At 33.8% G+C, this 12198-nt stretch overlaps 1 protein-coding gene across 1 annotated transcript in view; it reads left to right on the forward strand.

Annotated features, from left to right (window-relative positions):
• Positions 1-2236: 2236 nt before the first annotated feature.
• The window catches only part of LOC132751979 (pre-mRNA-processing factor 40 homolog A-like), a 35140-nt gene continuing 25178 nt past the window's right edge, over positions 2237-12198 (forward strand). Inside the window, exons 1-7 of the mRNA XM_060742212.1 lie at positions 2237-2258; positions 2664-2763; positions 4988-5117; positions 7648-7678; positions 8137-8221; positions 9278-9389; positions 10991-11128. Coding sequence (XP_060598195.1) covers positions 2237-2258; positions 2664-2763; positions 4988-5117; positions 7648-7678; positions 8137-8221; positions 9278-9389; positions 10991-11128 — 618 coding nt within the window. The remainder of the gene's footprint in view (positions 2259-2663; positions 2764-4987; positions 5118-7647; positions 7679-8136; positions 8222-9277; positions 9390-10990; positions 11129-12198) is intronic.

Below are 12198 nucleotides of genomic sequence, written 5' to 3' on the forward strand. Positions count from 1 at the left end.
ATTCCTGGGAATAACATGAGTGGGTCATATCGTTTTTATTGTTTTTAAAAAAGATCAAGACTTGTTGAAAATGTACCAACCTTAAAATGAATAAATGTTGATAATTTTTTTATGCATTTATAGCTAGAATAAATTTAAAGCATAATTTCTCCTTCCATTTACCATTGGCAAATAACAGTTTAACTAATTGAATATTGGTTGTTCCGGAATACTCATAACTTTAAAAATGTTTTCATTCTAGTAATGTTTTAATGTAGTTAAGTTTTTCAGCTCTTATTCATAGTAGGCAGCTAAAGGCAGTTGACCAGTGAATCCATTTATTAACGGGTGACTATGGAACACTGGTAGACACCTTTGTTATAACTGAACTAGAGCATTATTTGTGAGTTACTTACTTTTGTGTCAAATATGCAAAGTTGAGCCCATATTTATAATGGTCTTTTGGGGCCATAATTTAGTTATAAAATACCAAATTTTAGCCCTAAAATTTCTTTTACTTGCCCTAGAATTCCTTATTTTTGCCCTAAAATTTCTTAAAAATTGCCCTTAAATTTGCCCTAATTTTTTGTCAGAAGGTGCTGGACAGCCTGAATTTAGTATATTAACTTATTGTAGGGCCAGGTAAACCAATGGTTGCTAGTGTACAACATGTATTTTAGTATGTTAACTTATTGTATGGCCAGGTAATCCAATGGTTGTAGCGTACAACATGTTATTTACTATATTAACTTATTGTAGGGCCAGGTAATCCTATGGTTGCTAGCGTACAGCATGTAATTTATTATATTAACTTATGGTAGGGCCAGGTAATCCAATGTTTGCTAGCGTACAACATGTAATTTAGTTTATTAACTTATTGTAGGGCCAGGTTATCCTATGGTTGCTAGCGTACAACATGTTTATTTACTAGATATTAACCTATAATTGTAGGGCCCAGGTAAATCCAATATGGTTTTGCCTAGTGTACAGGACATGTAATTTAGTTTATTAACTTTATTGTAGGGCAAGGTTATCCTATGGTTGCTAGCGTACAACATGTTTATTTACTATATTAACTTATTGTAGGGCCAGGTAAATCCAATGGTTGCTAGCCGTACACATGTAATTTAGTTTAATTTAACTTATTGTAGTGGGGCCAGGTTATCCTATGGTTGCTAGCGTACAAACATTGTAATTTAGTATTATTAACTTATTGTAGGGCCAGGTAATCCCATGTCTGCTAGCGTACAACATGTTATTTTACTATATTAACTTATTGTAGGCCAGGTAGATCCAATGTTTTGCTAGTGTACAACATGTCAATTTACTATATTAACTTATTGTATCGCCAGATAATCCAATGTTTGCTAGCGTACAACATGTAAATTTACTACATTAATTTATTGTAGGGCCAGGTAATCCTATGGTTGCTACGAGTACAACATTTATTTACTATATTAACTTTTGTAGGGCGACAGGTAATGCCAATGGTTGCTAGCGTACACCAATGTTATTTACGTATATTAACTTATTGTAGAGTCAGTAATGCCAATGTTTGCTAGTGTACAACATTTACATTTACTTATATTAACTTATTGTAGGGCAGGTCAAACAATGTTTGCTAGCGTACCAACATGTAATTTACTATATTAACTTATCTGTAGAGTCAGGTAATCCCAATGTTTGCTAGTGTACAACATTTAATTTATTATATAACATGTAGGGCCAGGTAAACCAATGTTTGCTAGCGTACAACATGTAATTTACTATAATTAATTACTTGTAGGGGCAAGGTAAATCCAATGGTTGCTAGCATACAACATGTAATTTACATATTAACTTATTGTAATCGGCCAGGTAGATCCAAATGTTTGCTAGGGTAAAACATGTAATTTACTATATTAACTTATTGTAGGGCTAGGTTATCCAATGGTTGCTAGCGGTACAACATGTAATTTACTATATGTAAGCTTATTGTAGGGCCAGGTACCCAATGTGTTGCTCAGGGTACAAAGCATGTATAATTTACTTATATTACATTTTATTGTAGGGCCCACGGTATGCCAATAGTTTGCTAGGGTACAACATGTTAATTTACTATATTAACTTATTGTAGGGCCAGGTTATTCCAATGGTTGCTAGCATACAACATGTAATTTACTATATTAACCTTATTGTGTAGGGCAGGTAATCCAATGGTTTCTAGCGTACAACATGTAATTTACTATATTAACTTATTGTAGGGCCAGGTAATACAATGGTTGCTAGTGTACAATCATGTAATTAACTATATTACTTATGAAAGGGGCCATGTAATCCAATAGTGTGCTAGCGTACACAATGTAATTTATCTATATTAACTTATTGTAATCGCCAGGTAATCCAATGGGTTGCTAGCGTACAACGTGTAATTTTACTATATTACATTATTGTAGGGCCAGGTATCAATGGTTTCTAGCGTACAACATGTAATTACTATATTAACTTATTGTGGGCGAGGTAATCCAATGGTTTTTGCTAGTGTACAACATGTAATTTACTATATTAACGTTATTGTAGGGCCATGTAATTCCAATAGTTGCTAGCGTAGCAACATGTAATTTACTATATTAACTTATTGTAGGGCCAGGTAAATCATGGTTGCTAGCGTACAACATGTAATTTACTATATTAACTTATTTTAGGGCCAGGTAACCCAATGGTTGCTAGTGTACAACAGGCAAATGCTGCATCCAGCTCACCGGGACAGGTAGATCAAAAACCAGAAAAGGTAGCATATTACTTGTAAGGTGAATTATTGTACAATTACTTGTTGCCTACATTTGATCACGTTAAAGGAACGTTTACTAACTTTGCTTCTTGTGCTTAGAACAGTCCACAAATGAAAAATGTTTATGAAATAACTTGACACTACTAAATGTACAGATAAAAACATTTCGAAATGTATTTAAAATTTTCAATGCAAAGTAAAGGGAAAAAAAGCTTAATTGTAAACAGTATTATGTCTATTTCATGTTCAATTTTCTGTTACACTTCCAGGATTGTGTTAGTAACATTCTTTGTGATATTAATGTTCATATTAGAAATTTAGTCTTTGATATTTGGAATATTTAAAATTGCTGTCTTGTTAGCTAAATAAAGGTAGAGTGTTGGCTGTGAATCAGGTGACCAGGTTTCGACTCCCGAATGGCATAGGTTCATTTCATTGTGATTGATCATGAAATCTTTTCTACAGTCTCTCGCACTGTAGGTCTGCTCTTGTATGTTCAGAAGTTATCAGTTCTTTGTGAAAGTCATGCAACTGTTACTGGTGAACTGCTTAACAGCCTGTCCAGGAATGAGGGCGGTGCTGAACTGTGTTCTCGTAAAATTAAATGTGGCCTTACTGACGGTGAATTGGGGGGTAAACAACTCAACATCAACACCCAAATATTTTAAAAGGATTGTTATTGTTAGATTTAAACTTTTTCATGCTAGAAGCACCTGGACTGGAACATAAGCCCAGATGGAAGAACTTAATTACTATAACAATGTAACCAAGCAGGTCGAGGGGAGAAGCCAAAAGACTTACAGACTGAGACAGAGGTAGCCATAGTAGACATCAAGGCACCTGGTCAAATTGCAAGTCAGCCAAGTAAAGTGGTTTTTCTGTGGTGACTTTATTCTGTGTTTTCTGCGTCAGTCTTCTGCGCCGCAGAAATAAAACCGCAGAATATTTTCCATGTTTTTTTTAACGATAGTGTCCTACATTTGACTTGATTCCTCTCAGAAAATCAATGGACTAACGGGATTATAAAGGTTAGCGAGTCATCGAGTTATATAAAATTGATTTCTGCTAAAGTATGTAATTACTACTGCTTGTAAGGGATGTACCTACTGTTAATTATGCCAATTCATGAATAAAGATCATTTTAAACATCAACAGTGTTTGCCTGTGACGTAAGACAAAGGTTTGGGTTTAAGCCAAACTAAAGTCATTAAACCATTTTTTAACCCCTTATACATACACTAAATAATTGACGTATGCATTAATTGTTGTCTGATTACGATAACTCTGTCCAATTTTATTAAAATTAAAGATACTACAGCGTAGCGGCGGGGTAAATTTTCACACATCATTTCACGGCTGATTCCAAAAGATGCATGCTGTCTAATTGTCTGCACATGTATATTTGTTTGCAAGCAAACCATATATAATTGTTTGTAATTTACTATATAGTTTTGACAGTGATGACGAGAAACAAAATTTAAATCTGAATGTGTAGCGTAATTGCACATAAATAGGGTAGAGGTTAATTTAGACTTTGATAAGATGAGCCGCAGAATTTAATTCACGTTTTGTCCAAAGACTGTGCCACAGAAATAAAGTCCGCAGAAATAAAAACATGCCAAATTTTTGAAAAACTGCAGAATTTGGAGCCCGCAGAAAAAACCACTTAAACGGTATTGTCAAAATGCATGTTTATAACATTGATTTTCATTGGACAAATTTGAAGTATTGTCTCACTGCATGAATTTTCATTGGACAAATTTGGACAATTGTTTTTAACATAATTTTGAGTATTGTCAAACTGCATGTTTACAACATCAATTTTCATTGGTCAAATTTGAAGTTATATGACACTGCCTGTTTATAACATTAATTTTCATTGGACAAATTTGGAAAATTGTTTATAACATTGATTTTCATTGGACAAATTTGGAGTAGTGTCAAACTGCATGTTTATAACATTGATTTTCATTAAACAAACTTGAAGTATTGTCACAGTGCATGTTTTTACCATGCATTTTCATTGGACAAATTTGAATATAATTAGATTGCATGTTTATAACATTGATTTTAATGGGAAGAATTTGGGGTATTGTCTTAAAAAATTATATAACAATATTCATATTTCAGTAGTGTAAGATTAATAAATCCAGCAACCTCGCGTCTAGAGTTAATATTTCAAATTTCTGTGATGACTGTGAGAACTTTAATTTACCACTATTTCATGTGATGTGCTAGCAAGAATTCCATGGACAAGAATATAAATCAAGATACAGGGAAGTTTACTATCAAAACTCTGTCACCAAGGAAGTCACAGGTGGAACCAAACCTAAAGAACTGGACGGCATTCAGAAAGGTTGGTTTCGATGTAAGTTAATAAAGCATGAAAATCCTTGAGATGTTTAAACTTCCAGGCTAGAGCGCTGGTTTAAAAGATGGTCCTCGAGGCGTTAGTCTGAAAGAGTGTAAGTTATTTCACTTTTCTTCAAAAATATGGTAAATACATGTCGAGACTGCCTTGAGCGACCCCACGCTGATTTTAAACGACTCCTGTCTTATCCGACCTTTGTTTCAGTACTCCCAACGTATTTTCCTATAAAAAATGGTCTTGAATAAACTGACTCCCTGTCATGAATGTGACAAGCGACCTCTAATTTTGGTCCCAATGCAATGTTTTGTCTGATTTAAACGACTTTCACACCTTTTAACTGTCCGTTAATCAGAAATAAATAATACCTATTTAACACCCAGAGGGCCAAAATAATTAAGTCAATTATAATCCAGTAGCAAACAAAGTCTAAAACACACCTCTGTCTCAATTACAACAGTTAACATGTATACAGGTATCGAGTGACGTCAGTAAGCGTCTGTTAATGGGAAGCAAGGTGTGTAATGTATCATATAATGACCTGAGTAATACTGGATTAAGCTTGTGTCAGATTTTTTTTAATTAAGAGTGCCAACGGAAGATATATTTTAGGCAGCATTTTTTTTTTATTTACCTTCTATGGCTTGCATATTTAATACAGAAAAAATACGGATACCAAACCAGAAAATTGGATATGGATATGTTTAACTTTACAGTACATGGATGCATCAAAATTCAAAGTTAATTAATACAAAAAAGCTTCATTTAAATCTAAAACAAAAAAGTAAAATTAAATTTTATGTCGATATAACATGCTAATATAGAGGTTGTTTTACCATGGATTTCTTATTTTATTTTACATAAAAATTTACGATACGAATGTTTATTTGCAATTGGTTAATGTGATGCCTTCACACACAGTTGATGTATGTTAAGTCACAATGATATATAGACAGATAGATGGTATTTAAATTTAATTTTCTTTGAGACTGTATTTAGAGACTCCCTGTCATATGTGACCTTTTTCTGAAGATCCCTTGGAAAGTCGCATATGACAGTCTCGACTGTATTTCCAGATACTGTAAAATTCCTTTTAAATGCCCTTACCCCTCCCCCAGGTTTTTGATAAGAAAATCTACTCACCAATGCTGAACTAGAGTAATCCATGATTTATTCAAATCCTTCAGAATCCATTTTATTTTATAGTAAACACAAAAATGTATCATATAAACTTTTAAACTTTAACTCTTTTAAACGTAATTATGAAAACTTGTTTAACACCAAACATATTTACAATGATTATTTTGGATTTAGGAGAAATTTTAGGAGAGTTTTTATGCTCCCCTTGTCTGTCCATCTGTCTGTCCGTCCGTTATCTTGTCGGGAGCATAACTTGAAAACCCTTGGAGATAATTTGTTTAAACTAGATACAGTGGTAGAGGGCATTGAGGGGGAGTGCAGTGTCAAAGAACCATAACTCTATTTTGCCCTGTTTTTTTAATTATCTCCCCTTTTAGAAAAATCTTGGAGTTATTGCCCTTTGTTAATTTTAACAACTTTGAACTTTGTCCGGAACATAACTCTAAAACTATAAAAAGAGATATCAACATCAAACAGTGTAGGTAGTTAGATTCTCATTGAGGGGAGTGCAGTGTCAAAAGAACCATAACTCTATTCTAGCCCAAGGTTTTTGAATTAATCTCCCCTTTAAAAAAAAAATCTTGTCGAGGACATAACTCTAAAATTGTAAGAGATATCAAACATGAAAATTTTTAGGTAGATAGATCTCAATGGGTAGATGGTGCAAGTGCTTAAGAACTTGAAGCTCTGCCTTGCCAAATTTTGTAGTTATTGCACTTTGTTTCAGTTTTTAAAACATTTTGAACTTTGTCCGGGTCATAACTCAGAAACCATAAGAGGTATCAACAAGAAACTTTGTTGGTTGATAGATCGCATTGATTAGAAGTGCATTGCAAAGAACAGTAACTCTGCCTTACCTAATTTGGAATTATTGCACTTTGAACTTCTTCAAGAGACAGAACTCTGAAACTACAAGAGGTGTACTTTTCTGTGTCCAAAACCTATTTTGGGGCTCTTGTAATAAAATGTTAGACCAATGGGGGCGTTTAATAGGAGTTTTAGGATAAAAATTCACAAATCATCTCACGAATGTGGAACTCATATGTGGCAGTATCCTTAATGTTGTGATTGTTTAGCAATAATACGTCCTTTGCTCAAATTGCCATATTTACGAACTTGAGAAAACTTGAAGGATTCTTTAATCTTACGTTGGCGCCAGTGAAATTTTGTGAATGGATCAAAATTTTGCCTTGCCCAAGGGGACAGTGACATACTTCCTTGTCCATTTATCTGCCAGAAATAATATTTTGTTGCATTTGGCGCCATTGGTGAGCGACATCGGGTACCCTTTATTTTAAAATGTAAAGAATCAGTTATGGAAAGTTGCTTGCTATACATTCTTTATCTTATAATTTTTCTTTAAGTTAAGCATTTCTCTTTTTTTTTCCAGCAAGCATCGCAAAGCAAAGGGAACAAGAGAGGTAGTACTTTATCTTAATATTCAAACTTGTTACCAATATTCAAGTCAGGGAAATCATGAAGTCCTTTTTGGCTAAGTTCAGTCCATTATTTGATCAACATTTTTGAAAGAATTGTATGAACTCCCTTTCATATAAAGCAATATAAAAAAAACAATGTATGATTTCCCTTTCATATAAACAATCTATGACCCCCCTCCCGGTTCATAGTTTTATAAACAATGTTATAATCTTCCTTTCATATAAACATGTATTATCGTCCCTTTCAACAAAACAAAATGTATGATTTCTTTTCCTTTCTCATTCATATAACAATATGAAAAACACTGTATAATCTCTGTTTCATATAAACAATATAAAAAACAATGTATGATTTCCCTTTCATATAAATAATATAATAACACTGCAGGATCTCCTTTTTATATAAACAATAATAAAAACAATATATTATTATTTTACAGAAGGGGAATCAGCAGCCAGTGACGCTCCAGCCAGTACGGAGGCCCCTAACCCTGCCAAACCTCTGTCTACAATAGAACAAGCCATGCAGGCCACCCTACGCCTCTATTGAGCGACCAGCCGTCCGCCAAAAGCGTGTCACACAAACCCAAAAAACCTGTGGAGAAGGAATCTTCAGGAATAGCAGGGTATGATACATTTGAGTCGTGTCACAACAAAAACCAAACATAGTTTTCATTTTGCAATGGATTCAAACCAGCCCTGCGCATCCGCGCAGTCTGATCAGGATCTATGCTGTTTCACTATCAGTTTCTCTACTTGTTATAGAGTTGGTAAAGCGAACAGCATGATCTGATCAGACTGAGCGGATCCTTGCTGGTCGCAAACGCATTATGTTGTTTTGTTGTGATGCGGCTCATTTAACCTACTCTATTTTTGTAATGTTTTAAACCTTGCTTTGAATTTTGTAACAGTTCTTTTAAAAAGTAAAGGGGATTTTCAATATCATAATATACAAAGTTTATATACCAACCTGGTCACACTGCACTCCAGTGCAGGCCGAGGCTTACCAGACTCTATCCCGGTAAATCCCGGTGAAGATGTTCATTGTAGGATAAGAGCTAGTTTAAAGTGAGTTTTTGCTGTCAGTGAAGTGAATACTGTTTGTATAGGCTGGGCCTCTGAATGCAAAAAAAAAAACCAAAAAACAAAACAAAACAAAAAAACACTAGCATAAAACTTTTATTCAAGTACAGTACTAGAATTACTTTTCTACAAGAACTCTTTTAACATTCAATTTTCATTGTATACATCTGTTATAAAAATAAGGAATATGTATGAGTGGGGATGATTGCAATGTGTCCTTGCAAATCTAACTTTAAATTCTTTTGCAGTGTAAAAGGTTTAAAATAAATATATATTTATATATATATGTATGACTTTAACAGTTGGGCGATTGCAATGTTTCTTTGCAAATCTAACTTTAAATTCTTTTGCAGTGTAAAGGTTTAAAATAAATATATATTTATATATATATGTATGACTTTAACAGTTGGGCGATTGCAATGTTTCTTTGCAAATCTAACTTTAAATTCTTTTGCAGTGTAAAAGGTTTAAAATAAATATATATTTATATATCTACAGTAGTGAGGAGTCTGAGGAGGAAAAACCAGTACAGAAGAAACCGCCGGTCAACCTGAAGTTCCGTAACAAGAAGGAAGCAATGGATGCCTTCAAATCATTGTTGAAAGAAAAGGTATGGTTATGCCAGTTTAACAAAATTGAGATGTTCATTTAGCAGTTTATAATGACATGAGAATTTAATTAAGTGCTTATAAATAGATTCAGGGACGTCTGTGGCCGAGTGGTTAATGTTGTTGACTTCAAACCACTAACTACTTCACCGCTGCAGGTTTCGTAACTCAGCAGTGACTTTGGATTAGCTATCCAGCTAGTTTACGGATCGTCAGTATTTCTACTTATGTGCCTGCACGTTCATGCCTGAAATAATGCACACATAAAGTCTTCCTCCATAAGTAAATCTGGAAGTCACCATATGACCTATACTGTGTTGGGGTGACCTTAAACCCAACAACAACAAAATAATCTATAAATGATTTATTTGATTATTTGACATCGAATAAAAAACTTTTATTCATTGTCAAAAAATTGTTCATTTATAATTTTTTCATTGCATATAAAGTTATCTATATTTGGAAAAGGTTTTTTTACCAGGTCATTAATTGAGTAATTAAGTATGATCAGGAAAATTAAATAAATAGAGGATATTGAATGAGTGTAAGTTCAATACTGTATTTAATGCACAAGTTGAATAAAATTATATTATGCGAGCCTCTGGCAAGCATAATATTATTTTATTCATTGAGTTCAATAAATTTAGTAATGAACTTAAATGAATTTAATAATCTTATTTATCACATACCCAAAATAAAGACTGTTTAAAGTGAATAAAGAGTCATTTTTCTTTGACCCGCCTAAAGTATAGCGCTAATATTTACCCCCTCTTTACACTATGTTTGTATAATGCTAATGATGCCATGTCAAAAAATATGCATTTTTACGTAGTCGCAAAATCGGCACGGGTGTGTGATAAATACTGTTAGTTACATCATGTCCAGACAGCCTCCATTAACATAAAGATAAAAACTATAATTATGTTCAGGTTTTATGCTGGTGGACTTTTTTCTTTTGAGTGTTTCTGATGTATATTGATTCATAATAGATTCTGTACTTGTTTAAATTGTTTTTAAGGCACATTATACCTCAGAAATAAGTGTGTTTTTTCCCCTTCTTTAGAAAGAGTGTACATTGGTTTAATAACATTAAAATGAGCCGCATCATGACAAAACCAACATAATGGGTTTGCGACCAGCATGGATGCGCAGGCTGGTCTGGTTCCATGCTGGTCGCAAACGCACTATGTTGGTTTTGTCATGACACGGCTCAAATAATGATTTGAGAGCATGTTAGATGCATTACACTCAAAGACAGTACGTAATGACGAATGTGGAATTATTTGTCATAAAAGTAGCAAAATGTAAACAAAGTAGTATTTTGACTTCCATACAAAATACTTATTCACTTTAACTGTACTTATTGCCAAAAAGCAGCAGATGAAAAAGATGCCTTAGGTTATTGGCCAATGAGTAACATTTTGGAAAATATAACTGGTCATCAAAAATAAAAAGCTTGTGAAGAATAAACAGAAAAGCATTTCTGAGGCATAATGGGCCTTTAAAAAAATTTTTCAAGTACAATTTATACAAAAATACTGGTATTATGAATATTTCTACCATCATGACATAGAATTGAAGTTGGTTTATTTTTGTCATTCAGAAAGTGCCGTCTAACGCAACCTGGGAGAACGCCATGAAGTTGATAGTAAATGATCCACGCTACGGGGCGTTGAAACATCTAAATGAGAGAAAACAAGCATTTAATGAGTACAAGACGCAGCGAGTGAAGGAAGAAAAGGTGAGTTATTACGAGCAATGTGGAAAAAAAAAGTCAGAAAATTTATACTATGAGCGCAGAGCTATATTTAAATGGAGAGAGATTCTATGACATTTTACACTTAAAATCTGTATCAACAATTTATAATCCCGCAAGTTCACATTTTTTTGCCCCGCCATGTAATGGCGGGGGCATATTACATGGCGGGAGCATATAGTGTTACCCTGTTCCGTCATTCCGTCCTTCTGTCCTTCCGTCATTCTGTCCTCATCAGTTTCCGTTCATTATCTTAAGAATGGTTGGACACATTCAACTCAAATTTGACATATGGATATGTCATGAGAAAATACAGGTCAAGTTCGAATTTGGTCATGGTTCGATGATTTTTGGCAGAGTTATGCTCCTTTTACTTTGAAAATAATATGAAATTTCAGTTTCCGTTCATTTTCTCCCCAACGGTACAACACATTCAACTCAAACTTGACATATGGATATTTCATGAGAAAATACAGGTCAAGTTCGAATTTGGTCATGGTTCGATGATTTTTGGCAGAGTTATGCCCCTTTTACTTTGAAAATAATATGAAATTTTCAGTTTCTGTTCATTATCTCCCCAACGGTACAACACATTCAACTCAAACTTGACATATGGATATGTCATGAGAAAATACAGGTCAAGTTTGAATTTGGTCATGGTTCGATGATTTTTGGCAAAGTTATGCCCCTTTTACTTTGAAAATAATATGAAATTTTCAGTTTCCGTTCATTATCTCCCCAAAAGGTACAACACATTCAACTGAAACTTGACATATGGATGCGTCAAAGGAATGCGCAGGTCAAGTTTGAATTTGGTCATGGTCAATAATTTTTGGCAGAGTTATGCCCCTTTCACTTTGAAAGTAATATGAAATTTTCAGTTTCCTTTTATTATCTTCCCAATGGTACAACACATTCAACTCAAATTTGACATATGGATATGTTTTTGGAATGCCCAGGCCAAGTTTGAATTTGGTCATGGTTCAATGATTTTTGGCAGAGTAATGCCCCTTTCACTTTGAAAATAATATGAAATTTACAGTTTCTGTTCATTA

The sequence above is a fragment of the Ruditapes philippinarum genome, unplaced genomic scaffold, assembly GCF_026571515.1.
Source record: "Ruditapes philippinarum isolate M1 unplaced genomic scaffold, ASM2657151v2 ctg1029_1_1_1_1, whole genome shotgun sequence".
NCBI classification, from domain to species: domain Eukaryota; kingdom Metazoa; phylum Mollusca; class Bivalvia; order Venerida; family Veneridae; genus Ruditapes; species Ruditapes philippinarum.